We start from the raw sequence: 25420 nt of genomic DNA, 5'->3' as shown, positions 1-25420 counted from the left end.
TTTTATTTCTGTTTTTCATTTTCTGCCTACTCTGAAAATGTGGAGTTGTATCCTGAGGTCTTGGCCTGAGATTTCTCTTAATGAAAACATGAGGATGACAGATTGCCCCTAGCCAGTATAAACAAATCCATGTAAACATGAAAGATTTTGGTATTGTGAGGGTATGATCAAGCTAATAAATTGAGAACTTGCTGCTCTGTAATGGTATCATTGGTTCAGTGGCATTTACATAGGACAGTACCTCATTCTGAAGTGATTCCAAATTGAAACTAAGGAAAACTTCTTCTTAGTTACCTAAGCCCCTTGTGAAAATTGTCATATTCCACAAACACACTAACAAGAACTCTAGTTGAGTGTGGGAAAGTAATTTCAGTAATTTCAATTTCTCACCATTACACTACTGTAGGAAGGTATTTCCAGAGTTCTCTTAGAGGTGACTGGGCTAAATTCTTTGAAGATGACAGAAGGGGAGTTTTACTGTACAGCTCATTATTCTGTTTTCTTTAGTGGTCTTATTAGGGTTCAGTAGGAGCTTAACAGAAGCTGTAATGCAATGCAGAATTGAGAATGCTTACCCTATTCATCCTGATACTTGTCTTCCTGACTTGTGATAAGTGTCTAAACATTGTTGGTTTTTCAGTTTTTGCACAGAAAACTCAAAGACCTGAGAATCTCTATGTCCCTAGAGGAAAGGTGAGGAAAGGTAAGTCAGAAGTTCATCCTGAATATCTTTCAAGTAATCCAAAAGCAAATCTGCTGAGGTAGTGTTGTTCAAGTGAGATGTGTATGTGACAGAACAGGCTGTCTTATAAGACTGGGGATAACAGTCCTAAATGAATGACTTGACCTTACATTACACTGCAAACTTTTACATCCGCAGTGTGAGGAGTGCTCTTTTATCTCATACAGTACATATCTCCTGTCTCAGTGTTTATCTTAAGATGGGATTTTAATGATGTTTGAAGTCCTTTTCTGTTTTGACCCATATTGCTTCATGGAGCTGATACTCCACTCCTGGTCTTCTGGATGTAGTCACTGCCTGCTGATTGTTACTTCCTGGGATTTAACCTGTAGTGCACTGCCTCCCATTGATCTCTATGCTCCAAAATTATGACCTTGCTCTTTAACTTCTAATCCAATTCATTGTCAAAGTGCTAGCAACCATCTCTTATCTCTTATTATTATTATCTCTTATCTCCTGTGTTAGGTACTCCTTTTTTAATGTTGTAAATGAGGTAAAAATAGCCAGCATCAGTAGGATGAGCTTTCAGCTGCTGGAGTTACATTGCACAGATTAGGAAGTCCAGCTTTGTGATTGCAAAGTGAAACACTGTTTTATGGGTTACTCAGGGGAGAGAGGTACTTTTGAGATGAGGAAACAAAGTGCTTAAAGGAGGGCCTTTTGTGCTGTTCACTTAAGTTTATTTTATTTTAAGCATAGAGATTATCACTAGGACAGTATGCACAGTACTACCTCCCAAGCTTTTAGCCTTGATAAATGGTGTCAAAACAGATAAAGACTAAATACTCTTCTGGTTAGTGAAACATTCAGCCTATTCAGTAATAGGGCATCAAGGCTGTTTGAATTGCTTTGTATTCAGCAAGGAGGGCAGATAACACGAGCTCAGTGATATTTTATTGTCTCTTCAGAAACGATGGTCAGGCCTGTTAGAGACCTGTCTCAATCAAGTATATATGATCCATTTGCTGGAATGAAAACCCCAGGTCAACGGCAGCTGATCACATTACAAGAACAAGTGAAAATGGGCATACTCAACGTTGATGAAGCTGTACTTCACTTTAAGGAGTGGCAACTAAACCAGAAGAAGAGATCAGAATCATTCCGTTTCCAGCAGGTACTGGTTTATTCCGCTGTTTAAGAAATACAGTGATCTCTCTAAGCATATATCCTAAACGTTTCAGTGTAGGTACACTCCTTTCCAGGTTGGAGCAGGAAGACTCTTCACAGTCCCCTCACTAGCAGATTTTTCTTCTGACTTTGAGGGGCTGTTTCCATGAAGCAGCAAGCAGATAACTGTTTTATAGTTCTGTTTGTTGTCTTGCAGTAATAGTTTTAGTCTTTCAAAGATGGAGGATGCTAGGGATCAGGCACAATCCAGGTAACTAAATTACCTTTCTTTCCACCTAGCCCCTACTTGCTGGCAGGGACTTCAGCGAATGAATGTTCAGGTTGTCAGTTGCCATCCATTTCAGATCAATGAAGACTCTGTCCCAGATGGTGTATTGCCATTAAACTCCTGTCCTATAGATGGACTGATGCTTCCTCAGGTCATTTGAAAAATTTTGTCTGATGGCTTTCATTCCTGCAGCATCCAGAATTGCCTGTTCTTTGTAGCTGGGCAAAGTCTAGTGAAAGTGCCGTGGTTGAGTTGAATGAGGAAATCATTCAGCTGTTGGCAGCAGCAATGCAATGACCGATGGAACTAGCAGTCACGTTTTCAGGTTTCTGTTATCTTGTTAGTGTGGAGTTCCCTATTTGAAAGCATTCCCTGCTTCTTTTGGAGCCTTGTGGTATCTTGTGTTCCTTCTGCTTCTCTGCCTGTTCAGGGATTTTCTCACTTTCACATATGTATTTATTTCTCTGCTGTAAAAGCTGTCTTATAGTAGGAAAGGAGTGGGGAGGTAATAAGTGGTATGTAAATAAACTTTATTCCCAGTTATATTTGCAGGTGAGCCCTCTTGCTTTATTGGAGGACATCCCAGTTCTCTCAATTGTCCATCATTCTCCGATGTATGGAAATCTGTCCCCACAGTCAGAATTATCTTTTCTTAGTACAGAAAGGACTGTGCAGTTACTTGAACCTGTGTCCTGTTTCTGTGCTGGTGTAACAGTGGAGACAGAAAATACAGGGATGTTCTAAACCCAGTGTGCTTTTATCTGCAACTATATCTGATCTGTGAACCTGACCTGAAAGTATCTAACATCTGAAAAAAAGAACTTGGCTTCTAAAAGGCACACAGGGATTTCTGAAGAGAATAGATTAAAACTTGTTGACATGGTTTGGACTTCATCCAGGTTTAGCAAGCTTTGTTATGGATTGGTTGTAAAGTTAGCTTAAATATGTTCCTTCACTGTCAGAAAACTCTTCCTCCTCCTTTGTCCAAAACCCTGAAAAGAATATTTCGTGATCTTTTAGGAAAATCTGAAACGGCTACGAGACAGCATAACCAGGAGGCAAATGGAGAAGCAAAAATCAGGGAAAAGTGCAGGTAACAGTCTCTGATTCTGCAATTCTCTGGTAGTGAAGCAACTAAAAGTACTAACGGATTCTTGAGGCAGAAATGTTGCCATATTGTAATTATGTGATATATTGATACAACTGTGTGCCTGTTGGCTAAAAAAGACAAAGCTGCTTTACTCCTCAGTTTCCCATGCCGAGAAAATGATGTCCACACCTGTGGAGTGAATCCTGATTTGTACATGTACAATTATGATCGTCTTTATGTGACTGTTTAACTTTGTTTTGGGATGTGAAGCTATCTCGGAGTTTAGACTCAGTAGATCATTCTGAGCTCTTCGTTCTCATTTTGCCCTCCAGATCTGGAAATTACAGTACCCATTCGACGTTCTCATAATACTTTGGGGAAACCAGAATGTGGCATATATGAGTATACTCCAAGGAAAAACGTATTCCCACCAAAAAAGGAGCTAAAGCGAGGAGACTGGAAAACAGAAAGCACATCCAGTACAACAAGTAAGCAAACCCTGAGTGTCACCCCCTCTCTGCAGGAAGTCTGGGCAGAAAATATTTCCCTAGCATGAGTCTGGAAGCCAGCTCATGAATCAGGACTTCTGTTGCTGAATCCTAGTGCCGACACTGGCACCCTGAAGTATGCATACCAATTGATTTCAAAGCAGTAAAAGCAACTCCAGGTTCATCAGGGGATTTGGGTACACATGTTGTTCATGAATATCTACAGGAGGAAAACCTGAAAGCTGGGCAAAATGTTTCCCTTGAGCCTTCTGAAGAAAGGAGTAGTCTCCAAAATCAGTCCTCAAAAGTAGATGACAGCTGCTTTCATAGGAAAAAAAATAAAAAATAAAATTATGGTCCCTTGCTGTTACTCTCAGCAAGAAATGTGCTGTTCTGTTCTGAGGGACGTAACCATATTGCAGGCTGGGAACAGATCTCTACTTGTAATTTCCTCAGATGTTATAGATAAAGGGCAGCATTTCTCATTGATTTCTCTGGGACCCAAACTTCTGAATGATTTGGACGCTCTGGACATATTTATTATATTGTTGTTTTATGAAATTTAACCACACAAATGAAATTCCTGCATTTTCACAGACTCTGCAAACTGAGCACAGAGAGCTCATTCAGTTATTCCAGAAATTAATGTGGTGATACCCTTAGCTATGTACCTGTATGCAGTTTGGACACGGGGACTGGTAATTTAAATACACATAGAAGTTGAGTGTGTAACAGTTGTGAAAATATTTATCTGACTTGCTGTCTGACACTGGCACTGGATCCTTTCAGTTAGATTATGGCCAAGTATTTAACCAGAAGCCTGGACCTTGGCAGTGGAGAAATCTGCCAGAAAGTTAGATCTGAAGGGTTTGGCCCAGTGATCAGTGTTGTAGGAAATGCAATCATTTCAATCTTGAACGTGTGAAAAATAACAGTGGAAACGACTTTATCTAAGCAAGTATTAAATCATATATGCAAGAGGTACAGATGAGGTTATGAGGAATAGTGAGTCAGTGGTTTGCAGTAAAATCACAAGGATCTAATGAACCGTTTTTGTCTTGCTTACTAACCCTAGGTAGTGCAAGCAACCGCTCCAGCACTCGGAGCATATTGAGTGTCAGCAGTGGGATGGAAGGGGACAGTGAGGTAAGCTCTCGGCTACATGCACTCACTGGTCTTTCAATGACTTTGTTTTTATATGGGAAAAATAAAGTTTTTAGGGATAGCAGGGTATTTTCATAAATATCAAAATGTAGCTGCTTCTCTCGGGAAGCTAATAAAAACCAAATTCTGCTGGTCTGCAGCCTGTTGTGCAACTCCCTCTCTGCTGCTTCTGTCTTGATTAGATGCTTCTGAACCACACTTCATGCCATTGGTATCAACCATTTTGATGTTTTGCTACCAAAAGTGACTGAAAATCTGTATCTGGGTCTAGTTTGTGATCTTATTTCACAGAATTCAGTACATAGACACATTACTGATAGTACATGTGTCTTTGTTTTCAGCTGTGTTGATCCTATATCTGCATACACTAACTGGTCTAGTCCTGAAGCTGTGTGCCAACTTGGACACTGAGGAAAACGTGTGCTTTAGAGGTAAATTGTTTCAGAAGCACCTGTATCTTGAGATTTTGTTGTCGGTTTCTTTTTGATAGGACAATGAAGTCTCAGAAGCAAGCAGAAGCCGCAGCCCTATCCACAGCCAAGCAGAGAGGCTGCCTCTCCCCCTGCCTGAAAGGCCTCCCAGAGTGCCCCCTCGAGGTGCAAGCAGGTAAGTAGAGCTAACGGGGAGCTCAAACCTGAGCTTTTCAGTGAATCAGTACAGAAGAAATGCATGTCTTTTCAATAGGTCTGCCAAACTGTTATGTGTAAACAAGGACTACTAAGTAACTGTAAGATCGATTCTTCCTTCTTGTTTGCAATACTTGATGGAATGAGTTTCCTGTTGGTAACCTGCCTATTGCAGTGCTGTCACTGCAGTTCTCACACAACCAAAGGTGAACAGTGCTACAGATGCATGCAGAGTTTGCCACAGTGAGGCAGATCTAACTCAACTAGCATCCTGTGCCTGGCAGAGAGCTGGAATATTTGATCCTCCTGAGTAAATCCTCTCAGAACAAACTAAATGCAAAGCAGGAGGAGTTCCCTTCTAGCATTCCTTTGCAAGTTATTTTCTCTTTATAAATTCAGATCTGGACTTCAGTAAGGCTGTTCATGCAGTACCCCATAACATCCCTCTCTACAAATAGGAAAGATACAGATTTGATGGGTGGATCGCTCAATGGGTGAGAACTGGGTGCAGGATCAAATCCAAAGAGTCAATGGCTCCACATCTGAATGGATATCTGTGATGAGTGGTGTCACTCACAGGTCAGTGTTGGGACTGATACTCTTTAATATATTCATTAGTGACACTGACAGTGGGGTTGAGTGCACCCTCAGCAAGTTTGCCAATGACAGCAAGCTGTAGGGTGCAGTGGGCACACCAGGCAGATGGGATACCATCCAGAGGGACCTGGACAGACTTTAGTCGTGGGCCCAAGTAGAACCTCATGAGGTTCTATAAATCCAAGCATGAGGTCTTGCACATGAATCATGGCAACATCCACTACCAACACAAGCTGAGGGATTAAATGACTGAGCACAGCCCTGCTGAAAAGGATCTGAGTGTGCTGGTGGATAGTAAGCTGGATGTGAGGCAGCAGTGTGCCCTTGCAGCCCAGAAAGCCAACTGTATCCTGGGCTGCATCAAAAGAAGTGTGGCCAGCAGGGCAAGGGAGGTGATCCTGCCTCTTTGCTCTGCGCTGGTGAGGCCTCGTGTCTTGTACTGTGTCCAGATGTGGAGCCCTCAGTGTAGGGGAGATGTGGACCTGTTGGAGCATGTCTAAAGGAGGGCCACAACAATGATCGAAGGAATAGAATACCTCTCTTATAAAGACAGGCTGAGAGAGCTGGGGCTGTTCAGAGCTGGAGAAGAGAAGGCTTTGGGGAGACCAGAGAATGGCCTTTCAGTATCTAAAAGGAAGCTACAAGAAAGAGGAGGGCAGACTCTTTATCACGGTGTGTTCTGGTAGGACAAGGGGAAATGATTTCAAATTCAAAGAGGGTAGATTTAGGTTGGGTGTGAGGAAAAGTCTTTTACAGTGAGGGTGGTGAGGCAGTGGGACAGGTTACTCAGAGATATGGCAGGTGCCCCATCCCCGGAGACTTTCAAGACCAGGCTGCCCAGGCTGTGAGCAATCTGATTGAGCCATGGATGTCCCTATTCATTGTAGGGGAGTTAGACCAGCTGACTTTTTAAAGTTTCCTTCCAGCTCTGAGGATTCTATGACCTCTCCAGGCCATGATATTTACATGTATGATTTGCCTCAAAGTAAGAACTGAACTCATTTGAGATAAGGTGTTGGGAAAGGGATGGGAATGCTGCATTGATTGGACTGGACCACCAGAAACTTAAGTAACTTGCAGATGCTCCTTTCATCCAATCACTACAAGTCTATGAAGTCAGAAACCAGAGAATTATATGAGTAGATGTTAATAATAAAATGCTTCAACTGCTAAAATAACTATTACTGATGTGTGGAAATAGTAAGGTTTGTGTTTTGTCCTGCTTCAGGCAAGAATAAAGTTGGAATTCATCTGTAACTAATTTAAAACAAAAAATTAAAATTTGATGCCTTTGCTCTTTTCCTAATTCTCTTCAACTAATCTTCAGAAAAGAAGCTACTATATTATCCAACTTTATTCCAAACAAGTATTGCACCATCTCCTCCCAGTAATGGTAGAATCACTGCAGCTGGAAAAGCAGCAGGAAAGAAAAAGGCACAGGAATGTGGCTCTAGGTCCTTGACATCAGCTCTGTTGCTGGATCACTGAAAGCCTGTTTTTCCTTTTGTGTGACTACTGCCTGTACTGTGTAATTAGGTACAGTGTTTTTACATGTAATTTGTTGCAACACCCTATTTTGTTATTTTTAATGCATTTATGTTCTGTTTTTTAATAGGCCTGTAAACTGTGAAGGCTTTTATCCTCCACCTGTGCCCCCAAGAGGTCGCTGAATCTCTCAACATCGGTGGAATATGAGATTTTTATATATATATATGTATGTGTGTGTGTTTGTACAGATATTTTTGGGTTGTCTTAAATTATTTATAAGTGGGAGCCAAATGTTTTTGTATCTTTCTTCCTCCCTAAAGCTCTGGTAGCTCTGCCTATGGTTTTCACTGAGATTTTTTGGTCTGCTGTAGTTTTTTTTTTGTTTGTTTGGAAGAATGCTGATGCTTTAAGACTTCGAGGGAAAAATCATGGTTGAAGAGGAGAGTGCTGATATGTCTTGGCAGCCCTACACCAACATGGAGTTTCCCTTTGATGAAGAAAGAACACATCCTCTTAGAAATTAAATCCTGATAAGCACTGTCAACCAAACTTTCAGTACAATGTACAAGGGCTTCACTGGAAAACTTACTTAGAAAAAAAGCAAAACCCCCAAATTAAATACTTTGTTTGAAGAATTCTCATTACAGCAGGAGGTGCCGTGTAGTTCTGTTCAGTGTAACATTTTCTGTGCAGGTACTGAAAGTCCAGAAAGTATGGAATCTCTCCAGTAATTATTAAACCACAGGAGGACGAAAAGTTAACTTTTTACAAATGTGTTTTGCTTATAATTTTGAAAATGCCTTTTCCCTTCCCTCCCTGGAGAGGATAGACATTAATGAGATGTGGGTGTGCTGTGTTTGCCATGAAAGCTCCCAAGGCAGCTGCCTAGGGATTTGCTGTGTCAAGACAGCTGTACATAAGCCATTGTGGGACTTGTCACTTGAAATCACACAGCTGACCTCTTAAATCAGGGGAAGAAAACGGTAGCACTGCTTTGTTCTTTATGCATGTTCACCGTAGCAGCATGAAAACCTTCCACTTCATGCTCTGGAATAATACAGCAACTCTGAAATTCGGGAGGCACACACCTCACAACTACCAGCTGCACAGTTGGCTGCTGCAGTGGCATCCTGCCTGGGGCTTGCCTGTGTTTGCTCTGCTCTGGCTTTCTAGCAATGTGAATCACCAACAGCTGTGTCCAGTTCTCTTTTCTGCCTGAGGGCGTGCCAATGTAAGGACAGCTTCACGGTTGGGCTGTGTCTGCCAAATGTAGGAAGCACATAAAGCAGAAGTTTATTTTGATTCTTCATCTCAGGGGGGCTGGGGTGATTCAAATAAGGTGGAGTTTTTGGTTGTTGTTGGTTTTTAGTTTTTTTTTTTTTTTTTTTTTTTTTTTTCCAGGCCTTGTAATCTTCTGTGTGCATATCCTGGCTCTTGGGGAACAATGAGTACGGGGTTCTGGTTGTCCATGAGTGACACAGATGGGAATTCTACAGGACAGCAGTCAGGGCAGAACATTAAGGAGTGCTGCCTGCTTGGTTTTCAAATCACTCCCCCTCTTCCAGCCATGAGTGAGATATAGGATATGTGATGCTACCATTAGGGTATGTAAGCTTCCCTTGCTCTATAGCAGAGCAGTGTTAGGATTGTACCCTGTTCTCTTGCAGCATGATGAGGATAGTATAGGGAGCTGCAAGCTTCTGCAGGTCTTGTGGGCATAGGCATAAGCTAAATGTCATCTGCGTGTTAAAACCTGTAGAGTATGATGCCAAGTGCTGTTCGTACAGCCCTTACTCTTGCTACGAAAGGGCTGCAGACTGTGTACTGCAGGTCAGTAGATGAAGTGTGAAGAGTTAATGTATTTGTTGTTCAGGGTTTCTCTGTGAGTTGGGAGCTGCTTTCCTGTGCCCTTCTTGATTGGTTTCCAGGGTTGGTTCGATTAAATTGCTTTAAGCTTCTTGCAGCTCAGTGTATGGAGTCCTTATCTGTAGACTTGAGTTGTGCTGGGTGAGCCATGGTGTGTATTGCCACCACCTGAAAAACACACTGAAATTAAAGCTTGAAAGAGATTAGAGAAGCATTTGCATATGAACAAATTGTTGATTAAGCACACATATGCTTGGACAGGAGTGTGAGAAGAAAGCATGTTTCCATGTAAAAGGACTGAGAAGATAATAAAATTGCTGGTAAAAAGTCAACGGCTCTTCCATAGGCAGGGGCACTGAGCTGCCACCCAAACTCGGGTGGCAGCTGGCTGGCTTGGCAGAATGTTTGCTCTTTGTAATGTGCCTCACGCTGTTCTCTGCAGCAGATGGCTCTGCCTGAGAGACGTGAGCACTGAATAAACCAGAGACATTGAGGCACTCTCTGTCTCCCAGAGGTATTCAGCTCTACTTTGGACCGAGGTGCAATGACTGAGAAGAAGCATACGGTGCTAGCAAGGTTGTCCAAGTTTGTTTTTTTTTTAAAGAAACTATAAGCAAGGGTTTTGAATGCGTTAGGGCAAATATTTCTTTCTAAAAGGAACTTGCTGTTACTGTGATAGGCAGGAGATTGGGAATATGGTGTCATGAATGTAGAAGACCACAGAGGGAGAAGCTCTGACGATAGCGATGGAGAGCAGTGGCAACCACGGAGCTCTGGGTTTGGAACTGTGTCTACAAAGCAGGGGGTGGCAAGCAACAGCACTGAGCCCTTGTGTTCAGTTCATCTCTTACTATCTATTTGTTGGCTCGTGCCATACTGGAGATGGCACGGTTTCATTTTTGAAATATAACTAGCCTCTAAAACTTGGTTGTATTTGGGTTAGCAATTGTCTGGTCAGCAAACACCTAATGCTGGCAGCTCCTCAGCTTCATATGTTCATTTTCTGGACTTGTTAGTAGAGGTACGTGGAAGCACTTAGTTTGCTGCCTTTGTCCACGGAAAGCTGGGCTGTTTGTCACACGGGGGCAGTTCGGCCTGCCCTGTCAGCCCGTGCTCTGTATAAGGACGCAGACTTTTGCACTCTGGAATGGCGCTGTGAGTTTGTGGTGCCTGCACGGGCATCGCGGCAGACCAGACCGAGCGCGAGCGAATCTGCACGCTGCTCTGCGGCCGAGTTGTGTGGCACCGCGGTTCTCCGTTCATTCCAAACGATGGATCGCTGTCCTAACAGTTCATCGATTACAACATAGTTCCGTCGGTTAAAATACGGCTCTTCTCCACCGAGCTCCCCATAACGCTGCCGCGTGTCTCAGACCTGGGCCGTGCTTGGGTCAGCGCCCCTCGGCCGCTCCCTGCGCCCCGCCCCGCCGGGAGGAAGCGCTGAGGGCTGCCCCGCGCGGCGCTCCACGGCCCCTGTCGGCCGCCGTAGGCAGCCCGCTTCCGGCGTGCGGCCGGATGACGTGGCCGGGCGGACCGGAAGTGGCGTCGCAGGTCGGCGTTGGTGGCGGGGCGCGGGCCGGCTCCGCGGCGGGGCCTGCTGCGTGCGCGGGGACGCGGAGGCCCGAGATGGCGGCGCCCGGGCAGTTGCTGCTCCGCGCGGCCGCCGCGCTGCTGCTCCTCTGCCTGCCGCCGCGCGTCCGCGCCGACGAGCACGTGCACACGGTGAGGCGGGCCCGGGCCGAGGCGCGGCCTGTCCGTGCCTCCGAGGGGCGTCGGTACCCGGGGCTGGCGGGAGGCGGCGGGTCGTGGCCTGCGGGGAGAGGGCGGAGGGCCGCGCCGGCCGCGCCGCTCGGGCTGCCGTCGTTGCTGTGCGGAAGCGGGAGCGGTACCGGGAGCCGCGCTGTAAGGGTGCGGGCCGCACGCTCGGGCCGCCCCGGGAGAGCGGGCACGGGGGCTTCTTCTGCGGGTCTTCCCGGTGCCACCGGCAGCGTGGCGGCCGCGAGTGCTGCCGCCCTGTCCCGGAGCCGCGCTCACGGCAGGCGTGCCGCCGTGTTTGCTCAGCGCCGGGCCCCTCCTCCCAGCAGGGCGCCGAGCTCAGCTTCGGGACGGGCGGCCGCGGAGGGTTTGCGCGGGCACCGCCGCCAAAGGGTTCTCTAAAGCCCTCCAGCATACCGCGGAAAGTAAATAGGTCGCGTCATCGCCTTCCGCTCCGCCGGTGCCGTGGTATCCCCCGCGGCCTCCTCTGCGCCTGGGCGGAAGCTGCGCTTTTTGGGCTGTGAGCGTGGCATGGGACGGCGCCGTGCTGAAGCTGCGCGTTCTGTCACGGAAGGGCTGTGCTGCCCCGGGCTGGGCTGGGTGCCGCCCCTGCCTGCAGCCTGGCCGCTACCGGCGTTCGTCCTTGGTGCTGCATGGGGAGCTCGATAAGTATTTCAGTGAGACGGCAGAATGGCACCGATAGTGTGCACGCAGACAGTAGTGTGTGTGTGCATAATTCAGTGCCTTCGTGAAACTTGAACGTTGTTTAGAATAGCCTTTGTTTTTAGAAAGTGAATGGGGTTTATTGGTGCTGCTGCTAATGACAGGAAAGCAAAGCCAAGTGCTTCCGGGGAGCAGATGAGTCTGTCTTAAAGGCTGTTTGCTTTTGGGATTTCCTCCTTGTAGAGTTGGCAGCTCTATGGGGAGAGGAGCACTTCATAAAGCTGGCATTCATTTTTATCACTTTTTTTTTTAATTGTTATTTTTTAAGAGCTCTCTCTTCAGAAGTGAATTCACTTGATGGCTTTAGGTCTCCTGAACAATCGCTTAAGCAATTATTAATGGAAATTACAAAGTCATTTTTAAGTTCAGTTGACTTTTTAAAATCTAAATTACAGAAGTCTCCGAAATTGTATCTCTGTCCCCTGGGTTGGTATTCTGGTTTGCGTGATGTCCAGTGCAGGCACATCACGTGGCAGGTTAAGAATAGTTGATGTAAGAGGACAGTTATCTTTTTTTGGAAGGCTGTTGCCCCGCTCGGATGTTCTGAACCTTTAATATCGCATGAGATGTGGGGGTGGAAGCACTAATAGCACAAGTGAAGCATAAAGAGGATTTTGATTAGCATGGTGATTTTTGAGATTAAGAGCCTGTAGGAGGCATTCCTTAAAGGCTGCGTTTTAGTGAATTTTCAGTGTTGAAAATGATTGCAGTTGGAAGATGGCTTTCCCTGCAATCCCAGTGCTACGTTATGTTCCAGAGGCTCTGCTTCCTTTTGGGAAGTGGTGGAGAAATAGTGGTGTACTGATTCAGAACTTGGTGGCTTTTCGTTGACTTCAGCGAAATAGATAGCCCCGTGCTATCCTTGTTCCCCAGCCCCTGGCTGCTCTGTGTCAGACATGCACAGTGCTTGGAAGTACTGCCTTCCACGTTAGCAGGTTAATCTTCTGTTCCTTTATTGCTGCTGTAATACAGAATGTAAACACGGTAAAATGAAGTGTGTACTGTGCTGCGTGTTTTAGTGCATGGTGTTCAATTTGCTGCTATGCTTTATCTATGTTGTTTATATTATAACCTTAGAAGTGAGGAAGCAATTACCACAAGAGTAGTAGTGTTTATGGAGATACTGGGTGTGGGTAGCTTTGCTGAATCAATAACATTTACAGAAGGTGTGCTGTGTCTTAAGCGTGTGTATAGGGTTTTAAAAATTAGGGAAAGGATAACATAAAGCAGTTACACAATAAGGACTTGGCTGCTTAAAATTAATAGAGAGTAGAGAGGAAATTGGGATTTGACTGCCTTGGTGTTTCAAATGGCATCAGTGTAACTTCAGAGCACAACAGAAGAATTTATCAGAGACTGATAACTTGCCCGCTGATTCTTCGACTGATTTTCGTGCTTCAGAGCATGTGATGTACCTGTGGTTTGCCTTCGTTCTGAGCTTTGTGCCGTGTATTGACCACTGTGTGATGTGACCTTGCCACGCGACCCTGCAGAGGCGAGGCGGTTGCTGTGGGGCTGCCGGGCTGCCATTGCCACTTGGCTACTGCGTCCTCTGTGACTTGACTTGATGGAGCTGATGTTAAAATAAACCACAAAAAACTTGTGAGATGCCCTGAGACTTTTGTCACAGGTAATGGTCCAGGGAGTAGGTAGCATTGAATTGTAATGTTGCTTCAGTTCAGTTATCAGTACTTCGTAAGCATGGAAATAAATGACAGATATTGAAAAGCAGATGCAAGATAGGCTGTACCTAGCAGCAAAGTTCTTCATTTGTAATGATTGAGAGGAGTGTTTTTGCTGTGCTTACAACCTGATACATTCAAGTTCTGGGATTGTAAAACTTGTTTAAAATAATGCATAAAATTGTGAAAATTGTGTAGTAGCTATGAACTGTCAGCTAGAGAAACACTGTAGAATACGTTTCCATGTGCCTAAATATATCTTTGCTTACAAAGCTGTGTGCAGACAAGCAGCCCCGGTCCTTTTTGAAGTTGTCATGGTTCCATTTTGAAGAGGTGAAGTAGCTGTCAGGGAAGCAGGACGTGGTGTGCTGGGCAGCCTTGTGCAGCAGGAGCTGAGGCTGTTGGGGGCCTGCTTGAACCGTGGCTCAGAATGTGTGGCGTTTTGGTGAGCCCTGACAATCAGAGAAATGTAAAGACATTGCTGGAAATCACTTGCTCTGTCAGAAGGAGAGCATAAGGCAGAAATCCCTGGTTTAATTGACTGCAGATATGAGCTGCCGTTGCGCATTATCACAGAGGCTGATAGAATATCTGTAAGATATGGGGGACTTGAAGCCTGGGATATTACTTGATAATTGAGTCTGGGTTGCTGCCTGTGTTATTTCCTGTCCTGCTTCTGCAGTTTTGCTGTGCCAATCGCTGATAATATTGTTCCTTTTTCCCCTGAAACAAGTGCTGGTGCTTAAGTGGTGCTTTTTGGAAAGCCTCGCTCCAGGCTTCAGCTTGAGGAGAGGAGTAAAATTGCAGGGTGTCTGAAGGAAAGTCTTGTTTTGAAATCATCTTGCTGAATCATCACATAAAGTCTGGTAATTGTAATCCTGTGTATGTCCATCATTTTTTGCAAGGTGTTTTTAATGGTTGAAAAATATCAGTAACCTACCGATGTCGTGTCCTTTTCTGCAGCTTTTCATTTACTGGCTTAATCTAGCCTTTCTTGTTCTATGGGGCAAAGTGCTTATTTGTAGGGTTGCCATACTAATGTCTACAGTTGTACAAAGGGAATGTTGAATTACATCCCATGTTGCAGGTGCCTTTTTGAGTAATGGCAATGAAAGTTTTATGCCCTGTGCCAAAGATGAACTCAGTATCTCCATGCTTGAATTGTTTTAAAAACATGCATACATATGGAAATTGTCTTCGTTTTAAGCTTTAAGTTGGCACACAGGTGTGAGTTTTCAGCACTTGCATTGTCAGAAGTCAACACTTGGGTGGTGCAAACTTGTGCTGGCTTCCTGCCCCTTCCATGTTCTGCTGTGCACTTGACCGTCAGTGTGCTGCCTTGTTGGGATGTGGGTAGGTTTAGGGTTGTTCTGTCTCACAGCCATCTTGTGGGGCTCTGGGATGGATGTCCACAGCTGTGATAGGTGTTACAGCTGCTGCTCAGTTGTGCTTTGGTTGGTCCTCCAGCACTGTGGTGTCAGTTGTAGGGGAGGTTTCTGAAGATGGACCTCCCATAAGTCAAATTGTACCGGTGTACAGTCGGGAGATGGGCAGCTTGTGTTGATGCTGTGACTTGTTTTTGTCTGCCACTGTGCTCTTACACAGTCAGAATAGATCATTTTATGCTGAATTTGGTTACTGAAATTACTGAACTAATATTAAGCTTAGTGCAGAAAAGGCTACGCTTACAGAACGAATGCTATCTTTTTCATAAGTTACAGGAAACAAAACATATCTAAAACTCCTTCGTAGTTGTACCAGCAGAGCTTGCTGATGTACAGCAGAGTGGAGGTTGCAGCATCTTATTTGTTGACCTTTTTTGACGTGGTGACATCTGCTCAATTGCCTTGTCAGTATCTGTGTGCTTAGCAGGGCGCTGGCTCTCCCAGTTCACGACAAGCAGCCTTTCTGCTGTTCAGTGCTGTGTGGACAATTCAGAAAAGAGAACGGAGATCAAAAAGGAGGTTTTGAAAGAGCTGAAATTCTAAAACACTTTAATACATCAAAATAAGTCTTTCACATTAGGAATATGTTGTAGTTTGTTTTCACAAAGAATAATGTTGCACTGATACGTAAATGTAACTGTAGATATTAAATTCTAATCATTCCAGTTATCTGGAATCGACTTCACAGATGGTAAACTGTGCTTCAAATTATTTTACCATTTGACAGTTATTTCATTATTTGTAAGCCTCAGTGGTTTAGATACAGCTGTAACAGAAATCTTTGCTACAGGATTTTTAGAAAAGAGACGATGATGAGTCAAGCAGTGACTCAAAAATCTTATTGCACGTGTCATGGGAGCATGACATTTCCATTTAGATCTTGTAAGAAGACAGAATTTAACTTCGTCTCTTGACATGGATATTCTTGTGCGTTGCAATTGGCCTCTTTCGTTTGTTCTGTGTCTCTACTGATAGAGCTCTTGGTACAGCAAGGGCTGTGCTGAAAATAATGCCTCCTGTTCTATTGTGCTGATCCAGAACGTGAGAGGCAGATGTTGGGGGTATGGCAGTAGAGACTGAAATTGCCCACCAATGTTCTGTTATGTTTTGTTGCTGTGTGACAGATGGCAGCAGAAGGGCTGTCTGACAGAATGGCATCTGACATGGAATTGAGTATCAAGCAGAGGTGTGTCATTGAATTCCTCCATGAAGAAAAAATGGCACCTATTGACATTCGTCAATGCTTGCAGAATGTTGATGGAGACCAAATAGAGGATGTGAACGCAGTGAGGAGGAAGAGAAGGAAAATATGTCACTGCTGGTTACACCATTTTCATATTGCTAAATGACAGTTGTTAAAATGAGGTCATTAAACTGCCTCCTGTCTTATTCCATGTTGGTATTGACTATATGCTATTGCTGTCTTGCCTCTTAAAGTTAACAAACAGCTGTAGGGTTTTGTTTTGCTCTGGTGCATTCAAAACTCAAAAAATATAGTTGAACAGTTGTTCATCAGGCAGTATCAGAATAGAAAAAATAGAAGTTCAAGGTTCTGTTTGGTTATTTTGTCTGGTTTTATCTGTGGCTGATAACTGATATAAGAATAGTTTCTTCAGTGTGTTGTTTCTACCAAGAATGGAAGGTGGAGGTGGAATTTTCTCCCTATTTTCCATGGCCTCCAGCTCCCCACAGATCTTAAGAGGCTTCAGATATCCTGAAAGAATTTATAAAGGAGCTGGCAATAGTTGAAACCTCTGCAAGACTCTGTGAATGGGCTGACTAAAATCTAATCTGTACTGATTGAGCATACTTGAGTGCTTTTGTTCCAATTAAACCAGGTCTTTTTTATTAAGCAACTTATCTTACATGATCTCTTTCCTGGAATGACATTTTTACTGGCAATCATCTTACAGAGGTGACAGAACAGTCTGAGAAGAGGCTCAATTTCTTTGTCTTGTCCAAATAGGGCTTATCTTCTGCTAGTGCTTTTGGTAAGTGCTTCACCACTGCTACTTGTAGGTGCTTGGACATTGTGAAGGCAGTCATGTTTCTTGGTATCTCTGGTTTCTTAATGCCTAATTGCCTTACCACTTAAAAAAAAGGCTTGTAGAACCAGCCTTGGGAGCATCTTCTTGCATCTTCTGACATCTAAAGACTGAGAAAGTCTTACTGGGCTTCACTGGGGAGCCCCAGTGACTTTGTGACTGACTGTTGCTTGGTTGTTGAGGCCTCAGCAGCAAAGGGAAGATCTATTTTGTACAAAAGAATGCCGTAATCCAGGGGAAAGGCTGGCTGTATGCATTTTGGAGAAAAACAAATGGACAGATTTCTGGTGGAAAAGCAGCGTAGCTCGTGTCAGATTGTGCTGAACTCCTTGAGCTGCAGCAGAAAACTAGGCTTAATTTTAAGCTGAGATATTGTGACTGCCTGTATTACAGACTTCCTTGAAAGAGATCTTTTCTTCTATACATCTATGATAATGTCTGCATTTTTGTGCTGAGGGAAGTTTGCTGCCCACAGCTAGGAACTTCAGCTGCTGTATGTGTTGAAGTTGGATTGTGTCACTTGCAGGATTCCCAACTCAGTATGAAGCAAGGCAGAAGAAAATAACTAAGTATAACAGTGATCAGTGCCTTCTTTTTTTTCCAGGCACCATTAAAAATGAATTTACAGACCTGAGAATGTTGTCTTATTCCATTAGTAAAGGCTGTAAAGAGACATAACTTGATTTACATGCAAGCGGTTGCATTACAAGGGCTAAATTGATGCCTCGACAAGTTATGACTGTTCTGAGAAAGGGCTGTAAATGTGTCTTACAGCTGCTAGAGAAGAAACAGAAGTGATCTAGGCATAACAACAGAAAGAGGTACTGACCAACTGGTCCCTGACTATATTGGCAAGAGCTGAAGGCAGCATGCTCGTGTGCATTCCGCTTTCTGCTGCTGAGGGGACTGAAAATAATTTTTCTTTCTTCCTTCTCTCCCAGCATCTACTGGAAATTGGGCAACTGTACTGCACTGGTATAACCTTTCTGGTTGCTGGCAGAGAGGAGGAATGTCTACTTTCTCTTGCTGTGCTGTTTACTTTTTCTTTTCTCCATTGCTGATGTTCTTTATCCTTCTGAGCTCTTTCACTGTCTGTGTGCCTTTTGTGGCCAGTTATGTGGCACTGCTGACTCTTTGGCCTCTGTTGCTGTTCAGAGTGAAATTAGTGAGATACTTAGCATTTCTTGTGGGAGCTCACACAGCATGTATTTTTGGAAACAAAAAGATAAGGCGTGTGGTTGAGGTGATGTATCTGCATAAAGGAGTATATTTCCCAAAATATGCCTGTTTAAATTGTTGACTTCAGCTTTTAAGCATCATATCTGTAGAATTTATTGCATTCCAAGTATAGCTGATTATGTCTGAGTTAACATGTTGGTATGACAGTGGTTATTCAAATTAAGTGCAGTTGAAGAACACTTCTTCATTTGTTAAAAAGGGGGGGTGGAGAGTTATATTAAATATCTCAGCTCTACTCTATGAAAGAGGCTTATTAACAGTTGACTTTTGTTTCATCTCTGGAGTGTTTGGTATTTGCAAATTGGCCTTAAAATAGTACTTTATTCTTATGTAGTGTACCAAACCAGGATCTGTACGATGAACGTGTTTGCAGGTGTGCATGGTTGCAGCCAGTTTCTTTCTGCCTGAGAAGTTAGATCATTGCCTCCCAGTCTACAGTAAAGAAGGAATTGTTTTGGATGTGTGAGGCTTTGTAGTTACCTGCAAATCTGGTATCTAATCCAGGTATATTTGGATGCAGCACAAGTAGTGATTTCAAATCACTTAATTCTCTTGAATTTAGGCAGAGTTGGAATACTGATAGATGAATAGTGATAAGAACTTTTCTTAAACAGCGACCAAAAAAGCCCAGTGGCTGCTAGCCAAGGAGTGATTTTTGCTGGCTGACAGTAGCTGTGGAAAGTTGAAGGCGGTTCTTTCCACAAAGAATTTCATGACAGCCACCAGACTCATTGCCTGTCTGGCTTTTCAGAGAGAATGTTGGAGATGTATCAAAGTAACAGTTCTTCTGTCTGACGGTTCTGTCTTTTGGCTCCTGTAGGTGTGCCTCAGTTGAGCTGTAGTGCTTCCTGTAAGGCACTGCGTGCTCCTCGCGATTCTGTACGTAATTTATACCGTCACAACAATGAAGAGATGTGTTTTAGGGAAGCACCATGTGTCTGTCGCCATGGGTTGTTGTCTAATTTGCTTGCTAAGATTCTGTTTAACAAATTTTGATACTTTCTTTCTCTGAGTGGAGGTGCATGGAGTTTTGCTTTCAACTGGTGCATGTTTCCCCAAAACCTGTACAAAGTTAGTTTGCAGTTTCTGCTTTTCCTCAGTTCTTCTCTTTACATCTTCTGTTTCTCTTTCAAATTTGTGTGACGCATCCCCCTCTTTTGATACTTAATGGTAGGCTCTCGGCTAAATCCTTTATTTCAATGGAAAGCAGGCTAAAAAATCCTGTTCTGTATCTACTCTCATCCAAAAGATAACAGCAGATTGTCTTTAAAAGTAACTGTTTATTGTGATTGAACTACCCTGCTTTACTAGCTGTATGAATGGGAAAGCTTCTAGAATGTTTTTATTCTGCTGGGATTCTCATCTAACTCAATAAACTTTGTCTTCCAGTACCAAGATAAAGAGGAAGTTGTTTTATGGATGAATACAGTAGGACCTTATCACAATCGCCAAGAAACATACAAATATTTCTCTCTTCCTTTCTGCGTGGGATCAAAAAAAAGCATCAGCCATTACCACGAAACCCTAGGAGAAGCACTTCAAGGAGTAGAATTGGAATTTAGTGGTCTTGACATCAAATTCAAAGGTAAGCACGTGAAAGCACACAGTCGCTTAAAACAAGCAATCAAAAACACACAAACCCATAGAATTAGATTTTGAAGTTAAAAGAGTTGAAAGTTAGCTGCTGCCAGCAGCTGGGTGTCTTTCACCTTGTTTCAGAAGCCCTGCAAGGTTGCCTGCTACTGCTGAGTGTTCAGTTTACAAAGTTTCCATCTGTATGACCCTTAAAGAAGGTGCTCACAGAAGATAAATTTTCTGAGAGAAATGAGTATGTTTTATAGAATAAAAATGAGGTTTCTGCATATGAATGATTAAGAATATAGTTACTGTGATTATTCTGGAGTTATCAATTCTGAGTTTTTTTTCTGTGGTGTTGAATACTTGCATATCTTTGTGATTGAAAAGGAGAAGCAGGTGCTCAGCATCTCCTGAGTTCTGATCTAGCACTAGATTAGTTACTGTATCTGTCTGTTTGCTGTCTACCTTTAAAATACCTTTGATGAATTTACTTCTATTGAAATACGGTGGCTCTAGCTTCTTTTTGCAGATACATTTATTGGTGTTAGGGACTGAGTCTTCTACCACTGAATTTCTTTGAACTGTGTTCTTTGGTACCCAATGACCTTCCATGTGCTGTATAATTAGTAGTTGCAGAGCTTCATATAACAGATTTCTTTTGTTTGTATCAAATTTAACATTTGTGTTTAATCCAACTTGGAAATTAATGTTTGTATTGTTACATATATGTAGTGTTGTTATTGCATCGCTGGTTCTTACTGGGTAAAGAACTTAAGTATAGTATCTTTTGTCTGACCATTTGCCTTCAGAGGGGACTGTAGTCTACAAAGTTTTATCCAAAATTGAAAACCTCATTATTATACTTCTCTTATAAATTGATTATCTCTTATAAATTGGTAAATTGAATAAATAATTATGATTTTGTTAAAACCATACATTCTTCAGAAAGTTGTATATCACATAAGTGGTTGCATCTCAGCATTAAAGGAGTTTGGAGTTGAATCTTTCCTTGAAAAAATGAGGTGTGCCTGTATAAACACCAGAAAACAGCCCTATTGTTTCTTTGCAGAACTTACAGCCTGCTGAAAATTTTGATCAGTGTGAGGGAAATAGCTTTCCTGCCAAACTGTGTAGAAGAGGTTCAGAAACAAACTGCTAAAAACACAGAGGGCAACTGGCAGCAATTCAACGTGATTGTGAAGATTAAGCCAAGCTTCTGTTGTCTGAATACAATAAGTATTTATTTTTACAGCCTGTTATGTTTAATTTTTACTCTCTTTGTTGCATCTCTGCAAAGAGATTGTGTTATTCCAAGGACAAGCATATGCTCTAGATGATGCACCAGATTGAAAAGGCATAAATACTGTTACCAATGGGACTCTTTCTCCATCCTTTTTGTAAAACAAAATAAGGTTTATTTCGTGATTTTATTCCCCCCTCCCCCAGCTTGTTTTCTGAAAATTAGCCATGGTTAATTTATTTCCCTGTCATTATCAACTTCTTGCTATTGCAGTCTAGGAGTACTGCAGCAGGTTGTGCTGATCCTCACTGCTCAGCACTTCTCAGACCTGTCTTTTCCTTGTGGACCTGGAGGTAGTAACTTAGTCTACTTTTATAGAGGAAGTGCTGATGTGATGTCAAGGAAAGGAGATGAACTGGCTTAACTTCAGCAGCTGGTTGAAATGCTTGGAAAAGTTTCTTCTGCAGAGGTGGAAAAAGCCTAGAGCCTCTGCTGTCCCAGAAGTATGTGCCCTAGTCTGGCTTAAGTTTGTGAAGCTGGTTCTACTTGGGAGAACAGATGAAGTAGAGTGAAGTTTTGATTCATCTTCTGCTGCTCTTTATGGCCTGTAGTTTCATGTTCATCCTTCCAGGGTGTTTTTCTGCCTTTCTACTGTGAATACAGTCTCAAATGCTTCTATAAAATGCTTTGATAATGGAGAAATTAATGTGTTTGTTTCAGTGGTACTCATACAACTCTTAGAAAAAAGATACAGAATGCCTGTTTTCTTATACAAAGGTAAGTAGAGCTTAAGTGACTCTGAACTTCCACCTCCTCAATGCAGAAATTGGTACCATTCCTCTTTGCTTAGGAGAGGTCTTTTGCAATGAAGATGGGTTTATTGCAGACTAACAAGAATTCAGAAGAGGGAAAGTGCATTGGTTTTTGTACCTTGTGATTGGTTTGATTTTGATGATGTCCCTGCCAGTTTTGTATGTCTGTTTCCTTTCGTGGATCTTAACAGATTTTCCTTAGGTTTTATTTTCCTTTGACAATTCTGATCCAAAACTCCTTGAGCTGATGTTTTTACACAAAAAGCTCTAGATATTTTTCAAATATTCTTTAGGGTGAAAAATTGAGGGCAATTTCTCCAGGGCTTATGGTGCTTATCTTCTGCCCAGAATATTTCTTCATGTGCCTTTTACATCTCTAATTGTATTGCTGGCCCATACTAGTATCTGGATGCTCCGTTGGGGCATGTTTTTGTGAAGACTGCCCATGTCATTCAGAACAGGAAGTGAATGAGCATAGTAGAGTAGAGAGTCATAGTTGTTTAGATTGGTTGGTTGTTCTTTTTTTATTTTTTATTTTTAGAATTAAGTGGATGTTTTAGTCTTTTTTAAGTGTGATTGATACGGTAGTGGCACACATAGAGAATTCTATGTCCTATATTAATTATTACTTTTTTTTTTGCATTTATTTAGCAACCCATTTCTGCTCTTTGTTCATTGTTAATCTGTATGGGACTTGTAGTGAATTTAACTCCTAAACAAAGTGGCTACAGGTCAGATGTTGTCTATAAGGTAGATGGTATGTGATGGCTGTTTGATGCCTACGCATGTGAGCACAAGCAGGGGAGCTGTGCCTGTGCACTTCTGCAGTTTGTGTCCTCAGCATCCAGCAGCTTCTTCATTAGGAGGTGGTGTAATGCTTTTAGTGTCAGATTCATTAAAGAAACCTGAATGGGAGTCAACTCTGTTTTATTCTCTGTAATTTGTGTTTCTTTATTTTTTTTTCAGCTTTCATAGTAACAAGCATAAATTCATTGTAGTTATTAGGACTTAAGCAGTTGAATTGTCATCCTCTATACATTACATCAGAGACCTAGTGAATTACTAAACATACTGAACGTTGCCATCATAGCAACTTTAATTAGAAAATTAATTTTTGGTGTTGTCATTAACACAATAGCAATTAGCAAAGGTGAGTGTAAAGAAGAAAGGATTTTTTTAAAAAAACATATTTAAATTTTGCTCTTATTTAGAATTGGTGTTGAATAAGTGCACTTCTGAATGAGAACTCCTTGCCCAGAACTGCTCTTCTGTATCATCTCTATGCTGGCTGTTCAGGGTGATGTTCAGTGTTGTACTGGGAGATGGTCAGATACCAGATTTTGTACTATTTACACGTCTGAATGAAACCTAATTGATCAGATGTTATAGAAAATCTGAAATGTGACATAAGGGCCCCTCCTGGGTCTTGCTTATCTTTAAAGCTTCGTTACTGTGTTACTGATGTTAGTAAAGCTGTTTTGTATAGCAGGAATATTTTAGCAGGTGTTGTTTTATAGACAGTGATATCTGTGACTACATAGTAGCTATCACTAAGTTTACATTCCTCTTGTAACCATGACTGGGATAAAAAGTATCTTAGGAGGGCAAAGCTTCAGATCTGGTAAAGCTGATGTAGTCTTCAGCTGCCCCAGCTGCTGAATGCTGATCCAAGCTACTTTCATTTAATCATTTCATACAGCAGACTTAAGCTTAGCAATCTAATCCTGTTCTGTAACTAAGTTATATCTTCAGTATTCTCTTTTTAAGCAGGACTGTTTTTTTTTTAATGACTTGAGCACTTATCTTGGTTCCCCTTGCCTTTTCTTCCTGAAGAATTGTTTTGGCAGGGGGCAGGAGGAACTGTACACCATAGTATGGTTGAAAGTGAAAGTATGCTATTAAAATCACACATCTATATGTTGTAAGAATAAGCTAAGGCTCTTTCTAATAATTGTACTGGCTTTGTGTAAGTGCACTGGATTAATTTGTGACATGGTTGATCCGTAGCTGATGGTTATGCCATTGCGAGGTCTTCTTGGTATTCTGCATACTGGAAGGAAAATCTCCAAAAATGGAGGACAACTTTTTGGTAGTATGCTGCTGTCAGCATCAGTGCAGTCCCTTCCCTTCATGTGATACTTCAAAGTCTTTTTTCAGCAGCAGAAGAAAGTATTTATCTCCCAGAGGATTAAATGCAGAGTGACACACTTGAGTTAGCACAAAAAGCCAATTCCTGGGGTCTGATAGCCCGTGAAGGAACTTGACATTAGATTATAGTCCAATACTACATTAATTTTAATTAATAGCCACAAACAAAGGCTGTCATATTCAGGCTAAAATGGGGAAGATCTATAAACAAAGAATTTATGTGTAGCTTATGTTTTAGTTTAATAGTAACACTCACCCCCTGTCCTTGTGTTGTTCTTCAGTGGTGCTGGTACCAGTGCCATTTGTGTAGCCATATGATCAACCATGCAGGCAAGAGAGACCTGCTTAAAAAGAATTGGCCCCTTAGCACTTCCCCCAGAGCAGGTTTCTGTGCTCTGGTGCTCCGCAGTGCTTCATCTAACAGACTCCACTGGTTTATCTTTTTTAAGTACTTTCACCCTTATGTTAGTTCATAGGGTATTTTCATCTCTGTGTGTTGAAGAATCCCACGTGATTAAATGTAACATCAGAAAGGGGTTATTACTGGTGTATAGTGTGGGACTGCCCAAGAGTGATAATAAAGTACCCAGCATTTTGGAAGGAATGAATCCCCTACTTAGCAACAAGTACAGAAGGTAGGCATTTGCTGCTTTTTTTTTTTTAATTTAATTGATGTCAATTGGACTCAAATAATCAGTTAAAGTGGAAAAAAAATGCCAAAAGAGGATTTTTTTGTTGTTGTTGTTGTCCAGAAAGTATAGGATCCAGCTCAGCAGAGGCATAAATGGAAGCTGAAACCTGGATTTGTAAGTCTGTTTAAATTGTGGTGCCAGTTTTAATCACTTACCTCTCCAAAATGTACCAGTATCGATCTTGGGGATGTAGCTCATGAATGCTTAGTCAGGACAATCAGAATGCTGACCAGAATGGTATTATTCTTCTCTTTGTTCCTGGCTAAGTGACTTCATAGCAGCGAAATATTTGTTGCCTAATATGTCAATCTGGAAAGTAATTTTTGTCATTGTGCTTATGAGGCTTGGAATGCAGTTATTGGATCAAGGAACAAAAATGGAAAAAGTAATGTTTCCGTAAGAAATAGGAAGAGAAGTAGCATCCAGAATAGCATACAGGATAAATAGCCAGGGACACTGTTTTGTCCTGGGCTATAGGAAATTACTCCAACTATGCAGGACTGCTGTTGGTTGGTTTGTTGCTGCCCTGCTTCTCTGGGCTCTACATCAATTTTGCTTGATGAGAGATACTGCCTGTACTTCTGTTTTCACAAATTCTTGTCAT

General features: G+C 42.4%; 2 protein-coding genes across 4 annotated transcripts in view; both read left to right on the top strand.

Moving 5' to 3' along the window:
• PIK3AP1 (phosphoinositide-3-kinase adaptor protein 1) overlaps positions 1-8352 on the top strand; it is a 38934-nt gene extending 30582 nt beyond the window's left edge. For 2 of the 3 annotated variants that reach the window (XM_048947150.1, XM_048947152.1), the window contains 7 exons: positions 641-703; positions 1651-1856; positions 3159-3231; positions 3561-3716; positions 4792-4862; positions 5371-5486; positions 7719-8352. In XM_048947150.1, the coding sequence (XP_048803107.1) occupies positions 641-703; positions 1651-1856; positions 3159-3231; positions 3561-3716; positions 4792-4862; positions 5371-5486; positions 7719-7773 (740 nt within the window). In that variant the 3' untranslated portion in view covers positions 7774-8352. Of the gene's footprint in view, positions 1-640; positions 704-1650; positions 1857-3158; positions 3232-3560; positions 3717-4791; positions 4863-5221; positions 5348-5370; positions 5487-7718 lie in introns of those variants that run through there. The other variant, XM_048947151.1, reaches the window with a different exon arrangement.
• A 2605-nt stretch (positions 8353-10957) lies between these two features.
• The window catches only part of TM9SF3 (transmembrane 9 superfamily member 3), a 43340-nt gene continuing 28877 nt past the window's right edge, over positions 10958-25420 (top strand). The window contains exons 1-2 of the mRNA XM_048947154.1: positions 10958-11179; positions 19736-19931. Coding sequence (XP_048803111.1) covers positions 10973-11179; positions 19736-19931 — 403 coding nt within the window. The 5' untranslated portion in view covers positions 10958-10972. The remainder of the gene's footprint in view (positions 11180-19735; positions 19932-25420) is intronic.

The sequence above is a fragment of the Lagopus muta genome, chromosome 5 (assembly GCF_023343835.1).
Source record: "Lagopus muta isolate bLagMut1 chromosome 5, bLagMut1 primary, whole genome shotgun sequence".
Lineage (NCBI taxonomy): Eukaryota > Metazoa > Chordata > Aves > Galliformes > Phasianidae > Lagopus > Lagopus muta.
The sequence above is the reverse complement of the archived record's forward strand: the minus strand, read 5'-3'. Positions and strand labels throughout refer to the sequence as shown.